The sequence below is a fragment of the Simochromis diagramma genome, unplaced genomic scaffold, assembly GCF_900408965.1.
Source record: "Simochromis diagramma unplaced genomic scaffold, fSimDia1.1 OVJJ01000685.1, whole genome shotgun sequence".
Classification (NCBI taxonomy): domain Eukaryota; kingdom Metazoa; phylum Chordata; class Actinopteri; order Cichliformes; family Cichlidae; genus Simochromis; species Simochromis diagramma.
In genome coordinates this window covers 2,755,955-2,770,130 of record NW_024387477.1, presented here as the reverse complement: position 1 = coordinate 2,770,130, position 14,176 = coordinate 2,755,955, and the positions used below count along the sequence as shown (strand labels likewise).

The following is a 14,176-nucleotide window of genomic DNA, read 5'->3' as shown; positions in this document are numbered from 1 at the left end:
TGTCATAACAGACATTTTTTGTTTTGCAAAAAATGTATCTTCATCTTAAACAGGAAGCTAGCAACACATTTTGAAAATGTGAGATGGTGGAGGATTACCATTGTGCTGCCTCACATCTGCACTTTTTAAAAATGCATAGCCATGCCACGGCACGATGTGGATTGGGACACAGTCTCACTGAAACAATTAATACCCTGCCTGTAAAACATATTGGAATGACAGCATATGTGGCTCCAAAACCTGTATGTAAAGCCAGCTTCAGCATTAATGGTGCCTTCACAGATGTTATGGTCTGCCATGTGCACTATACCCTCAGTCACACTGGAGTAAAAGTATGACAGCGACCTCCTCTCCAAAGGATTCAGTGGAATTTTTCCTCTTTCAGCGACTGAGCGTGCAACAGGTGATTGCTTTGCACTGAAAGGCGACTGCACAGCTTGCCTGGTGGTAAGCAGCCTGTCTTCAAACATTCCCAGTGTGACTTGGCCTGGCTGCAATCACTCTCAGACCAACTGGTGAAGGTTTGTAAATAAATGCAGTCTAATTTAAAAATGCAGACAGTTTGCAAACACATTGTAATCACTCTGAGTCTGTGACACATATATTTGCAAAGGGGGAATCTATTCAACTGGTTGGCAACAGGATTGTATTGTGTTTATATTACATGAAAGCATGGCTACTGTGCCCCCCCCACCCTCCGTGTGATTTTAATGTTAACTTGTCATCTTGAGCAACTACGTCACTGTTTGTGGAGGAAAGTCTGTTTCAACTCTGTGTGAATCAGACTGGAATTTAAATTTTAACCTCCTAAGACCCAAACGCTTTCATGGCATGCATTTTTAATTTCTCTTTGCTATTTTGGCTGATTGGGACCTGATGAATGCAAAAACAAAAAAATATGTGATTTTTTTTTTTTTTTTTTTACCTGATTTTTGTTTCTGAGAAAAATGAGATCCACACATGAGGACATTCGCTTTAAATTTCGATAGAACAGTAACAGAATAATGTCCTCGTAAGTGGATATTGGGCCCTCGTAGAGAAAAATTTAGTATTTTGGTCTAGACAACCCAAAATGTGATGTCCACATATGTGGACGCCAGGTCCTAGGAGGTTAAATCAGTAACTTGAATTTCTGTGTATGCAGACGGCACCAGATTTGCAGTTTCTGTTGATTTATCACAGTTTGCCATCGTATTATCACAAACACATTGCACAAGTTGCCAAATTTACCCTAGGCAACTGATAACAGATTGACTCATTTTATTGCTATCTTATGTTTGTCTTTACATTCTGAAGTTACTTTGGTGATGAGAATTAGCTGCAAGTGGAGACCAGAGACAGCCACGTCATCTCTGTTCACTCCAATGGACCAGCAATAGTCCATATACTTTTATAAATACTTTTTTAATAGTTAGAAACATTAGCTGCACTAAAGGGATGTAGTCGGACAAAACTTTGAGATGGAATTTTAAAATGTAAAAAGGTAAAAAACAAGTCTGCATGTTATCCACTAAACACGTACTGGAACTATCTAAAGGCTACACAAACCAACTGACAACCTTAAATTCTGAAGCCCCGCTGACACAACTCGTTCTCACTCAAGGCCTCTAGCGGCGACCTGGTCCCCTTCTTCAAGTCAACCGCTTCAATGGTTTGAGTGATTTACAAATCAGTTTGCTTTTACATCCATTTTCACAGCAGCTCCACTCTTGTGGCTATGCAGCGAGGTTATCCATTTAAAATTATGCTAACTAGCACTTAACAGAGATACAAAGATAAATGAGGCTGCTGGGCTGCCATTGGTTTTGGTCTTAAATCAAGCTATCTATCCAAAGTCATTACAAGTGGTAAATATTAATAATGTGTATCCAACATGAAAGCAATCCATCCAATAGTTGTTTAGACATTATACTCAAAACTACAAATATGAACCTCACTTTGTGGCCTGCACAGCTCTTTGCCGCTGATAAACACATCGATTTGTATTTCAGTCATTGCAGCTAAAAAACTCATTTTCAAGCCAAATGAAAAGCAAATTTACTTACAAAAATGATTCCAATATTCTGCATGTTAGTCTATTTTTTCTGTACTCACCACTCTAATTAAGTAGCTGTGTTGTGAATGTGATACTTTAGTTTCATAAGTTACAGATGACATGAGGGGAGAGGTGATGCGGCCGTACCAGAGATGTGTTGAAGGAGAAAAGACCTGTCGATACTTCTGCAGTTCCCACTGGCTGCCAATTTAAATCAACATTTATAGATTGCTTGATGCCTCTTTTAGTGTAATTAATTTAATTTAAGACACTGTCAAAACCGTGAGGACATGACGTTACACTAGGTCAGGGAGATTTACTGTAGGTAGATGTAAAGGGAAAAAACTGTACTGCAGTTCATCATCACAGTAAGGGATTGTCCCAGATGACACGAGCAGCACTAGAGTCTTCACGCTCATCTGCATCGCAGCACAGCCTGGCACTCCTGAACTTTAAATCAAGTCAATATCAGGGGACAGCAATTTGCCAGCTGTTATGGTGAATGAACTCACTGTTTCATGGTTCACAAAGACTTACTTACTTGGACATAGTTCGACCAGAATGATGCCAGGGAAACAGGACGTTGCCGACAGCTGCCCGATAGCTGTACACACCCAAAAGCCCGAGGGCGAGGGCGACCTTCGAGACCCACGAGCACCGTCTTTGAACCAGGAAGTAGATGAGAACCAAACAGAAAGCGGACAGCAGGGAGAGGACCACCTTGTGCTCAGAGCTAGAGAGAAAATGGAAGAGAACAGTCACTGGCTGAGAAACGTGCCAAGCACTCAAATGATGAGGAAGGGATTTGGAATTTTCACAATGAAGTTTATATATTTTTAAGGTAAATGCTCAAAGTATTACAGTTGGCCAAGTAGTGGCTTAAGGCAAACCACATCTATGGTCAGTTTATAGATATCTATATCAATATCTCTCTCTTATATATATATATATATATATATATATATATATATATATATATATATATATACACACACACACACACACACACACACACACAACACACACACACACACACACCAGTGGGGCAAAAAAGTATTTAGTCAGCCACCGATTGTGCAAGTTCCCCCACTTAAAATGATGACAGAGGTCAGTTTTGCACCAGAGGTACACTTCAACTGTGAGAGACAGAATGTGAAAAAAAAAAATCCATGAATCCACATGGTAGGATTTGTAAAGAATTTATTCGTAAATCAGGGTGGAAAATAAGTATTTGGTCAATAACAAAAATACAACTCAATACTTTGTAACATAACCTTTGTTGGCAATAACAGAGGTCAAACGTTTACTATAGGTCTTTACCAGGTTTGCACACACAGTAGTTGGTATTTTGGCCCATTCCTCCATGCAGATCTTCTCGAGAGCAGTGATGTTTTGGGGCTCTCGCCGAGCAACACGGACTTTCAACTCCCGCCACAGATTTTCTATGGGGTTGAGGTCTGGAGACTGGCTAGGCCACTCCAGGACTTTCAAATGCTTCTTACGGAGCCACTCCTTTGTTGCCCGGGCGGTGTGTTTTGGATCATTGTCATGTTGGAAGACCCAGCCTCATTTCATCTTCAAAGTTCTCACTGATGGAAGGAGGTTCTGGCTCAAAATCTCACGATACATGGCCCCATTCATTCTGTCCTTACCACGGATCAGTCGTCCTGTCCCCTTGGCAGAAAAACAGCCCCATAGCATGATGTTTCCACCCCCATGCTTCACAGTAGGTATGGTGTTCTTGGGATGCAACTCAGTATTCTTCTTCCTCCAAACACGACGAGTTGAGTTTATACCAAAAAGTTCTACTTTGGTTTCATCTGCCCACATGACATTCTCCCAATCCTCTGCTGTATCATCCATGTGCTCTCTGGCAAACTTCAGACGGGCCTGGACATGCACTGGCTTCAGCAGCGGAACACGTCTGGCACTGCGGGATTTGATTCCCTGCTGTTGTAGTGTGTTACTGATGGTGACCTTTGTTACTTTGGTCCCAGCTCTCTGCAGGTCATTCACCAGGTCCCCCCGTGTGGTTCTGGGATCTTTGCTCACCGTTCTCATGATCATTTTGACCCCACGGGATGAGATCTTGCGTGGAGCCCCAGATCGAGGGAGATTATCAGTGGTCTTGTATGTCTTCCATTTTCTGATGATTGCTCCCACAGTTGATTTTTTCACACCAAGCTGCTTGCCTATTGTAGATTCACTCTTCCCAGTCTGGTGCAGGTCTACAATACTTTTCCTGGTGTCCTTCGAAAGCTCTTTGGTCTTGGCCATGGCGGAGTTTGGAGTCTGACTGTTTGAGGCTGTGGACAGGTATCTTTTATACAGATGATGAGTTAAACAGGTGCCATTCATACAGAACGCGTTGGGGGACAGAAAAGCTCTTCTTACAGAAGACGTTAAAGGTCTCGTGAGAGCCAGAGATTTTCCTTGTTTGAGGTGACCAAATACTTATTTTCCACCCTAATTTACGAATAAATTCTTTACAAATCCTACCATGTGGATTCATGGATTTTTTTTCCACATTCTGTCTCTCACAGTTGAAGTGTACCTCTGGTGCAAATTACTGACCTCTGTCATCATTTTAAGTGGGGGAACTTGCACAATCGGTGGCTGACTAAATACTTTTTTGCCCCACTGTATATTCAGCTCAGTTCCAGCTCATTATTATTATTTTTGGACTCTGCTAGTAAGTAGTAAGTAAGTAAAGTTTATTCATATAGTACCTTTCTCAGACATGTGTCACAAAGTGCTTTACAAGAAGGTAAGAAGACATCATACAGTCATAAATACATCATAAAACACCCGCCTAATTAAAAGCTTTTTGAAATAAAAAATGTCTTTAGCTGCTCTTTGAAGGTCTCCACCGAGTCCAGACGCCGTAGAAATAGTAGAAGTGCATTCCACAGTCTGGGGGCAACAGCTTGGAAAGATCGGTCCCCTCGAGTTCTAAAACAAGTGTGGGGGACCACTAAAAGGTTTTGATTCAAAGACCTCAGGTTACCAGGTATGTGTACAAATCGAATCAGCAGTATAGGGAGGGGCCTGTGCCTGTAATGCTCTAAAGGTTAAAACTAGAGTTTTAAAATGGAACCTAAATCTGATTGGGAGCCAGTGTAGCAACTTCAAAACAGGGGTCATATGAGCTCCCTTGTTCGAGAGGGTCAGTAGCCTCGCTGCAGAGTTTTGAACAACCTGTAGACAAGCTAGCCCTTTCTTGTTTAGACAAGTAAACAGGCTGTTACGGTAAGACAGCTAGAGTGGCTTTGCGTTACACACTTCAGGATAATCCTTAGTATTCTGAACTGTGAATTCCTATCATCTATCAGTTTTACTGTCTAAAAAAGGCTATTTTCTCCTTTCCTTTTAAGGCCACACTCTCGAAAAACCAGATGTCTTCTGACTGGGCTGCCCCTCACACCTGGCTCCACCCACAGGTGGGTGGGGCTTCTGTCTTCACAGCCAGAGACGTGTGCCTGAGTTGACTCGACAAATCCAAGAAAAGAAAAAATATTGATAGACCAGCTGATTAAAGCAGTTTGACGCTTTTGCTCCTGGGCTCTCAGGGATTACTTGGACATACACTCACCTCATTACTGTGAACTGACCATCTTTAATATGACGGTTCACCAGTGTAACTGTATATATAATAACACATGAAGAGAAAGCATTACAGGTTCTCATTTGAAGGCTGAAGGTGAGCATTTACTTTGATGAGATGAAATACTGTCAGTCAAATCCTCTAGATTCAGGTTAAATTTAAAAGAGGCACAGCCCCTCAATTGTTCACTGGATTAAAGTCTGTAATTACACCACACTGAGCACCGATAGGAAATAGGACATATCAAAGTTGAAGCCGTGTATTTAGCCATTAGCTGGATCAGACTGGCAGTGGACGTTGAATACTTTGAGACAAGATGAGGCATAACGCTACCTGGATCTCATTATCCAAGCAACAGGCACTGCAGGTAGGAAGAAAGGGCAACACTGGACAGGGAAAAGGTCAGAATCCACATCTCTGTTCCACATTGTGATGAATGTTAAAGAACAAACTATAATCCCCCTGCCTCGCACTGCTGTCAGAATATTAATGGCTCTGAAAAAGCCACAGTTTTTACAGAGAAATCACAGTTTTCCTTCAGTCTGGGCAATCTGAAGACAATTTTCTCTTCTTGAATCTTTAAAAAAAAAAGAAAATGTAAGTGGGTAGTCCTATCAGCTTCTCAGCTAGAAAAACACATTTAAAATGTTTTAGTGTCAGAAGAAAAGACTTGCTCTGTGTGTTAACACCACACAGCTTCCATTAGATGTCTATATCTAGCATTGAAATCTAAATGTATTGTTCACTGAACCGCTTTCATTACGTCTACTACAGTAAGTAATATCCTATATCACGGCTTTCCCCAGAGAACATCAATGAATTTGCTACATTGATCTGTTACATTTGTGTGTAGGTGGAGAAACAAATTGAGATTGAAAATCTTGTTGCTGCACTGCATTTTAGCCTACTGAGTATACTGTCTGCAGACAGATTGCCTTTCTGCAACGAATGTATCCCCATGTGACGGTTGAACTTCTATCCTTAAACAGTGAAAGACGCCTGTTCTTTTTCAATTATGTTTGATTTGTCCTAAAACATCAAGTGTAGTTTTTTTTTTTCAAATTGTAGTGGTGTTGGAAATAAGTTCCTGTTATGTCCTGTCACCTTCATGCTGCCACATATCCACGTAAAAAGAGAAATACACCATACAGCATGACACAGAACTAATGGTCCTCAGCTTTGGTCTGACAATACAACACTGGTTGTCAGAAAAAACAACATAGTGAAGATTTTGCTGTAGAGCCATATCAGCAATCAGTTTACCACTGTAAATTTAGCTTGGAGTAAAAGAGAGCAAATACACTTGAAGGGATTTATGCATGCATGTAACAGATTTCAGATAAACTTCTGAACTTCGGTGAAATCGCTTTTTGTACCCGGCCCTTTTGTACAGCTTAACACAAACACATCAGAGACAGAACCCTCTATCCTTTTGCTATTCATGGAGTCGTCTGATTTTCCCTTGAGGAGCGACTTAGGAATAAAAATGCTGCCAAGCTAATCTTGAATCAACCAAGAAGCTGTTGCTGTTGCCACTATCTCTTTGCTTTGCTGCCTAGTTAAACAATAAATGTGCACAAACCAACAGTGATGGTTAGTTAGGTAGTATTACTAGCTTTCATGCATTAGAATTAGAATCAATGTTTCCCTAACAATGAAAAATATGACTGTGCAACAAAAGCATCACTGTAGTAATAGAACTATAATCCTCCACATTTCTCCTCAACTATTTACAGTTTTATTGTCCTTTCTAACATTGGTTGATTTTCACAGCTGTAATTACTAACAATACAATGATCACTATCTGTCCAACCAATAGTTACACAAAGTTAGCGACTACTTAATAAACATAGTTTAGCATTTAGCACATAAAAACACTTTTCTTGCTATCAAGGAGGTAGCTGGCTAATCCACTAGCAACTGACCACTTGCTGAGAGGAAATATGAGTGCCTTTGGGTTTTTATTCAGGTAAAGTGACACACTGGAACTGGGAAACAATCACTGACCACTTAATAAAACACACCTGTTCAACTGCTCAGGAATGGAAATATCTTACCAGCAGCCTGTCACATGGTAGCAACTTGTGGATTTATGCAATTTAGGCATTTAAGTGATAGCCAGAGAAGAATGGTCAGACTGCTTCACGCTGATAGGAAGGCAACAGTCACTCAAACACCCAGTTGTTACAACCAAGGTATGCAGAAGAGCATCTCTGAACGCAAAAGCAGTAACTGTAATTGCTGTCAGCTAGCAACAGGAAACTCCAAAATTAGACAATTGAAGACTGATGAGTCTAGATTTCTGATGCAGCATTCAGATGGTTGGGTTCAAATTTGGCAGTGAGTGTAAATTCACTACTACATGGCATTAGGTGATGAATCATCAGTGAAACCAGTTAATTTATACTGTTTTCCAAATACTGCCTGCATTTTCTTGATATGAATAAAATACAGTGACTCAAATATTTAAACTACTTAAAATTGAAGCATTTATCAAAGTTAATATTAGATCAATAAACCCACCTGTTGAGCCAATGCCCAACGTCAGGGATATGAGCCCACTGCACCCCAGTTTGGTTGAGGGAGCGCAGTAGCCGGCAGCAGAGCAGAGTGAATGGTGGCGTGGCTAACGCTAACCACTTCTCTGAGAAAATCTCTGCTTTGGGGTGAGCGGAGGGATGACGGTCTTTGGAAGGGAGGATATGCTCTTCGTCATCTCCAGAGCCCCTCTTCTCTCTGAAGTACTTGCGGCAGACATCCTGGAACACGGTGAGGCAGAGCGTGTTGAGCAGAAAGTACCAGGTTTGGTGCTCTTCCTCTACGAAACTGCTGGCCGCCAGGCTGAGAGTGTGACCGACGGTGCCGGCCAGCAGCAAAACATCCAGCTCTGACAGCGACCAGTCAACCTCACTGCTCCTCAGAGGAGACTGTGAAAGAGAAGAAAAGAGAATAAAAAACAGGAGATTTAGAGCAGGCTGTAAAATCAAAAATAAAAGAGTCCCCCAATACCTTCTGCGCCACAGCTGTATTAATTTCTGCACCTCATTCTGTTAAATTTAGGATCATTTTAAATACAGAGGAAAGAGCTATTCCATCCACACAGGCCCGACTACATACTCAACCTACTTTCACTTCGCCCACCCCAGAGTGATGGCATCACAGTTCTCAGTGGGACAATTAGATGGATGAAACTATTGCTTGGGTGATTCACACTAATATAGCACAATACTGAAAACCTCAGCTCGTGACACTCATTATATGACTCATGCACTTCACAATACTAGGATTACTGCCTCGTGCTTCTAGCAGTCATGTAGCAGTTCATAACAATGAAAGCTTTGAATTGGCGCTTTCTTTAAAAAAAACAAAAAAACAAAAGACTTTACCTCATTCATTTATTCCATAATTTGTAGGAAATTCTGTCAAAATTAGCATACAGATTCTTAAATCGGGGCTGTGAGGTTACAATGACCGTGACCATGACCATCAGATCTTAAAGTCCAATTAGATGTTTGTGCCGAATTTTAACAAATATTCCCAAGGTGTTCCTGAGAATTCATGAGCTAGGCATGAGTTATGCCTAAAAATGTCTGTCCTAATAATTAATCAGTATTACTATACTCCTTTGAGATTACCCATGATGCATTGAGTATTTCCTTTTCAGTCACCTTTCTCACTCAACATGTGTTAATAGACCTCTCTGCATTGAATCATACTTGTTATTAATCTCTGTCTCTCTTCCACAGCATGTCTTTTAGCCCGTCTTCCTTCTCTCACCCCAACCAATCACAGCAGATGGCCCCACCCCTCCCTGAGCCTGGTTCTGTCGGAGGTTTCTTCCTGTTAAAAGGGAGTTTTTCCTTCCCACTGTCACCAAAGTGCTTGCTCATAGGGGGTCATATGATTGTTGGGTTTTTATCTGTAAGTATTTTTGTAGCGTCTACCTTACAATATAAAGCCCTTTGAGGTGACTGTTGTTGTGATTTGGTGCTGTATAAATAAAACTGAATTGAACTGAATACACAAAATGGATTTAATTAATTAATTAACTATGTTTTATGCTGATAATGTAAGGCAGAAAGAGGCACTTAGGTAGATGCATTATGGGAGTGTTCCAAAGTTTTTCCTGATTGGAGAAATGTTTTGGAATATATGGGCCAATGGTTGAAGTGTGGTTTGTCCAGAGGCTCATGCCAGACTGATTCTTGTGATTTGGAAATGATCTCAAACCCTGATGCTAAAACTGTGGACTGAACAGATAATGAACACTGCTGACTGTGAGAAGATGTTGGCTTAATGTTTCTGTGACTTCAAATCCAAAGTGAAAACATAACTTGTGTGTACTGGATGTTCGCCAAATCAATATTACCCAACAACTTATTGCACAAATTGACTTATATACCTCACTTTATGTCAGTGTATTGTTCTGCCTTGTTCTGTGTTGATGTTTTTGTCTAATTCAATAAGATCTGAATTATAAAAACAAATAAATAAAAAGGCATCGTGGGGTCACGCTGACCTTGGCCTTTCACACCCAAACTTAGCTCATCTCTGAGTCCAAGGGAACATCCCTAACTAACTTGAAGAAATCTCTGACGGTGTTCAAAGAGCTACACAGTCTTCAAAAACGGGAAAGACACAAAGCATTATGGACAAAATTAATGCCTCCAGCTACAGCTGTCACCAGCGGGAGGTATAAAAACAGTTCAATTTCAAACCCGTTATGCCTGCTCTGTTCATGCAGACCAAAACGAGAACAAGCGTTAACCGATGCATGTGCTATTTGCACTCAAATTTAAAAAGGTACACCGTTCAGACTCCTGTTACGATGAACAGAAATATTACTGCCAAACATCAGATCATCCATCACATGTCACTACTGGATGTACAGCAGCAGTTTCCTGCCTTGGCACTGCTGACAGTGACCATGAGCTGTCATTCATAAATTGCAGTCGGTCTGTTATGGATGCTTCAATCCCATTTTTAAGATTGCGGTTTGTCCAATCGAACACTTGTATGCAAATGATTTTATTCACTGAGCTTAAGTTCAGGCTGAGTTCAGCCAGCCTCTTAGCTCAACAGCAATATTTTAACCTAACAAACAACAGACATGCATCTCAGCCTGTCTTTGCCTTGATGACAAAGACAGGCTGGGATGATATATTCAGCCCCTCCAGGCTACAGTGGTGGCTTCGCTGTGGGACCGGGCTGTTGCAGAATAATTTCCCCTTACACCAGGTTATTGTTATTGCAACCTTTACACCTATCCCTCTTTAAACAAGATGCCGGGTCATTAAATATTTGGTCTGGCAGTTATGTATACACAGAAAGAGAAAAACATTACTTAACTCTGGATATAAAAGTCGTGGGTGAATACATTTTCATATATTAACAGTGCACTAAGAGCAGGTTGCATTTTTATTAAGCTCTTTTCAGGTTTTTACGAATATCTTCTAGATTTAAAAAAAAACAAACGGCGTGTTCCTAAACTCTCCCAAAATATAGTTCTCTACGAGTCCCATAGTTTAAGTCAAGTAGAGATTGTTCATCTGTTCTGTGTACGAAACTATAAGCCATCCATGCGTTACTGAGAAAAGGACTGATGGCCTTTATGCCTACAGCTCCTGTTTTTTAGATAAAACATGTCACATCCCAAAGGAAGCTGTAATACATTTTTCCAGCTTCACTGCTCCTTGCTCTTTCCTTCAGTGGCTGGCAAATTGTGAAATCAGAAAAGCCTGCTGCATACTAATCTGTGTTCACGGCAGGGTTTAAAAGTAGATGGATACATACTTAATGAAAGTATTAGTTAAAAAACAGCAAAAACAAGTAGCAACATTTACCAAGGCTAATATAACCAAGTGATGCAGGATAGATAAAACTTCACTAAATCATTGAGTATACAATTTGCATGCATTAGCAATACAGCAGATGACACATTTATGACTCAAGTTAGTCATCAGGTTTAACAGAAAAACTAGAGCAAAACACTCAAGAGATACTTCAGTTTATAGAAAAGTTATTATAAAAAGTATCACTGGCATACGTATTCAACACCTCCTCCACTGTGAGTGGAGGAGGAGGTAGTCACTGTTCATTCAATGACATTCGAATGAACGCTGTCCAGGCAAAATTGCTATTCAGCTATTATTAGAAAGAACTGCTTCTTTTGATGCATTCGGTCATATCCTGGTCTCGGATATTTTTGAAAAAAAAAGGGTTGAGACTGGACCTGTTGAAATACTAGTGCCTACTAGACCCTAGGCTGAACTCAACTCTATATTGCAAAATAAAGAGTCTACAATTATACAGAGAAAACCCCAACAATCACATGACCCCCTTTGAGCAAAGACTTGGCAACCGTGAGAAGAAAAAACTCCCTTTTAACAGGAAGAAACCTGCGGCAGAACCAGGTTTAGGGGAGGGGCAACTATGTGCCACGACTTCTCTGTCTGCTCTTTTCACCAGCAGGTCAGGGCAGATGATTTCATCCTCCTAAGTCTTTCCTTTCTTCCTCCCCATCAAGGTTGTTTGATGTCACCAATAGTCACCTGACTATTGGTGTTTTCTCTGTAATATTGTAGGGTCATTTTCCTACAATATATATGTATAGAATATATTGAAAGAAAATGGAGACGACTTTTGCGATCCTACTTGGTTCAGACATCACTTGCAGGACAGGACTCATTTTATCTAAATTTTGTTCCCAAGCACGTCACCCGTTAAACACAACAAGGATCAGTACATTGTCTCTTTCTATACAAGCTAAACATTAAGAATTTTCTAGATTTGGTGGTCCTAATATGAATTGTAGCCTCACTTCCCTGTTATTAGCTGACCGGAGTAGCACCTAGTGTGGTGTTCTGCTGTGGCCCACTTACTTAAAGTTTCAATTTGTTGTGCATCAGAGATGCTCTTCTGCACACCTTGGTTATAACAAGTCAGTATTTGTTACTGTTGCCTTTCTGACAGCTCAGAGCAGTTAAAGCTATTTTCCTTTGACATCAACAAGGCACTTTCCCCCAAAGCTCTGCTGTTCACCGCTAATTTCTCTTTCTCAGACCACTCTTTATAAACCTTAGAGATGCCTGTGCAGGAAAATCCCATTAGATCAGCAGTTTAGACCTGCCTGTCTGGCACTAACCTTTATTCTAATGCTGTCTGAACTGTAGCTGGTCGTCTTGACATGTGTACAGTTAGATTTCTGTCTTAACAAACAGCTGAACAGGTGAACCTAATGAATTGCTGGGTGAGTTCTAAATTATATCCCGACTTAGTTTTCTGTGCTTTTGGCTGGTCTACACATCACTTACTGAGTCAGGAGGAAATTATACTCCCATCATGTTCTTTGCTGAGAGTCGAGGAAATTTAGTCGAGAAACAATCATCATATATCTTGTAAAAAGGAAGTTTTACTTTATACATTTAAAAGAAACCAGTTAATTAAGAGAGCCTCACAGGGCTGTTTTTATTTACTAATGCTAGGGTTATGGGTGTGGTCTTACATTAAACAAACACATGAGGGTTTTTCATCTTCACATTAATCTGCGAACCACGATATGGTCGTCTATTGACTTGAGCAGATCATTCTAAATAATGCATAAATATTCTCTGACCATGCTGAGGGCTCCATGTAGAGTAGAACATAAATCAGGACTTGACCTGAAGCCTAATGTGCTGAAGTAGAATATTGCTCTGCCCTGCCAAAGGCCTTTTCATGACAAAGCACAGCTACTGATGTAGCAAATGACCTTTTAGTCTTTCTAGCCTAAAATTATTGGAGGGTCTTTGATGCCACCGTTGCCTCTATGCCACTTAACCAATGTGTCCAGTATGTGTGTTTGATTTATCATATTCGGCCAGCTGAACCTGCCTTTCCATCACACAGCTGTGAAATGGTAATACTGACTCAGACTGACTTCCGAGCTCTGCCATTTAAAATATGACTTTTTCCACTCAGGCATAATAAGAAATCATATTAAACTCTTGTGCTGGTGACAGACTAGAGTAAGCTCCTTACAAAAGTCATGAGAGACTCAATAGAATCATTTATTAAGGGATTCTTAGCCTTTTTTTGGTTGTTGGAAAAATATAAGCCACTTTTGGCTGTTCTCTTACCCACAAGGGGTCTCCCACAGCAGGTAGCGCCGCATGTCTGAGCTGGCAGATTTTTATTTATTTTTTAACGCCGGATGCTTTTCCTGACGCAACCCCAACAGAATCAGTGTCTCCTCCTGGGATCGAACTGGGAGTCATCGCTTGATAGGCGAATGCATGAACAAGATACACATTCCAGGTATTTCACACGTCTTTACAGCTCTTGTACAGAACTACTTTTCAAAATGACCTCACCTTTGGGTCATTAAAACTCACTTAAATGGAATTCTCATCACATTTTTGCTGGAGCAGCAAGTTTTTCTTTTCGTTCCCACCTTGCACTGAAACTAATGAGGACAGAGTGAATATATGTTTTGGACAGTTTCCCCAAAGCAGTTATTTGTCAAGCCTAACCAGACACAGCTCTGCACAGGATCCAAA

The 14,176-nt window shown here is 40.7% G+C and overlaps 1 protein-coding gene across 1 annotated transcript in view; it reads right to left on the bottom strand.

The window, feature by feature from the left end:
* The window catches only part of pigg (phosphatidylinositol glycan anchor biosynthesis class G), an 84,461-nt gene that overhangs the window by 30,588 nt on the left and 39,697 nt on the right, over positions 1-14,176 (bottom strand). Inside the window, exons 9-10 of the mRNA XM_040015347.1 lie at positions 8,163-8,566; positions 2,577-2,768 (exon numbers count right to left, since the gene is read on the bottom strand). Coding sequence (XP_039871281.1) covers positions 2,577-2,768; positions 8,163-8,566 — 596 coding nt within the window. The remainder of the gene's footprint in view (positions 1-2,576; positions 2,769-8,162; positions 8,567-14,176) is intronic.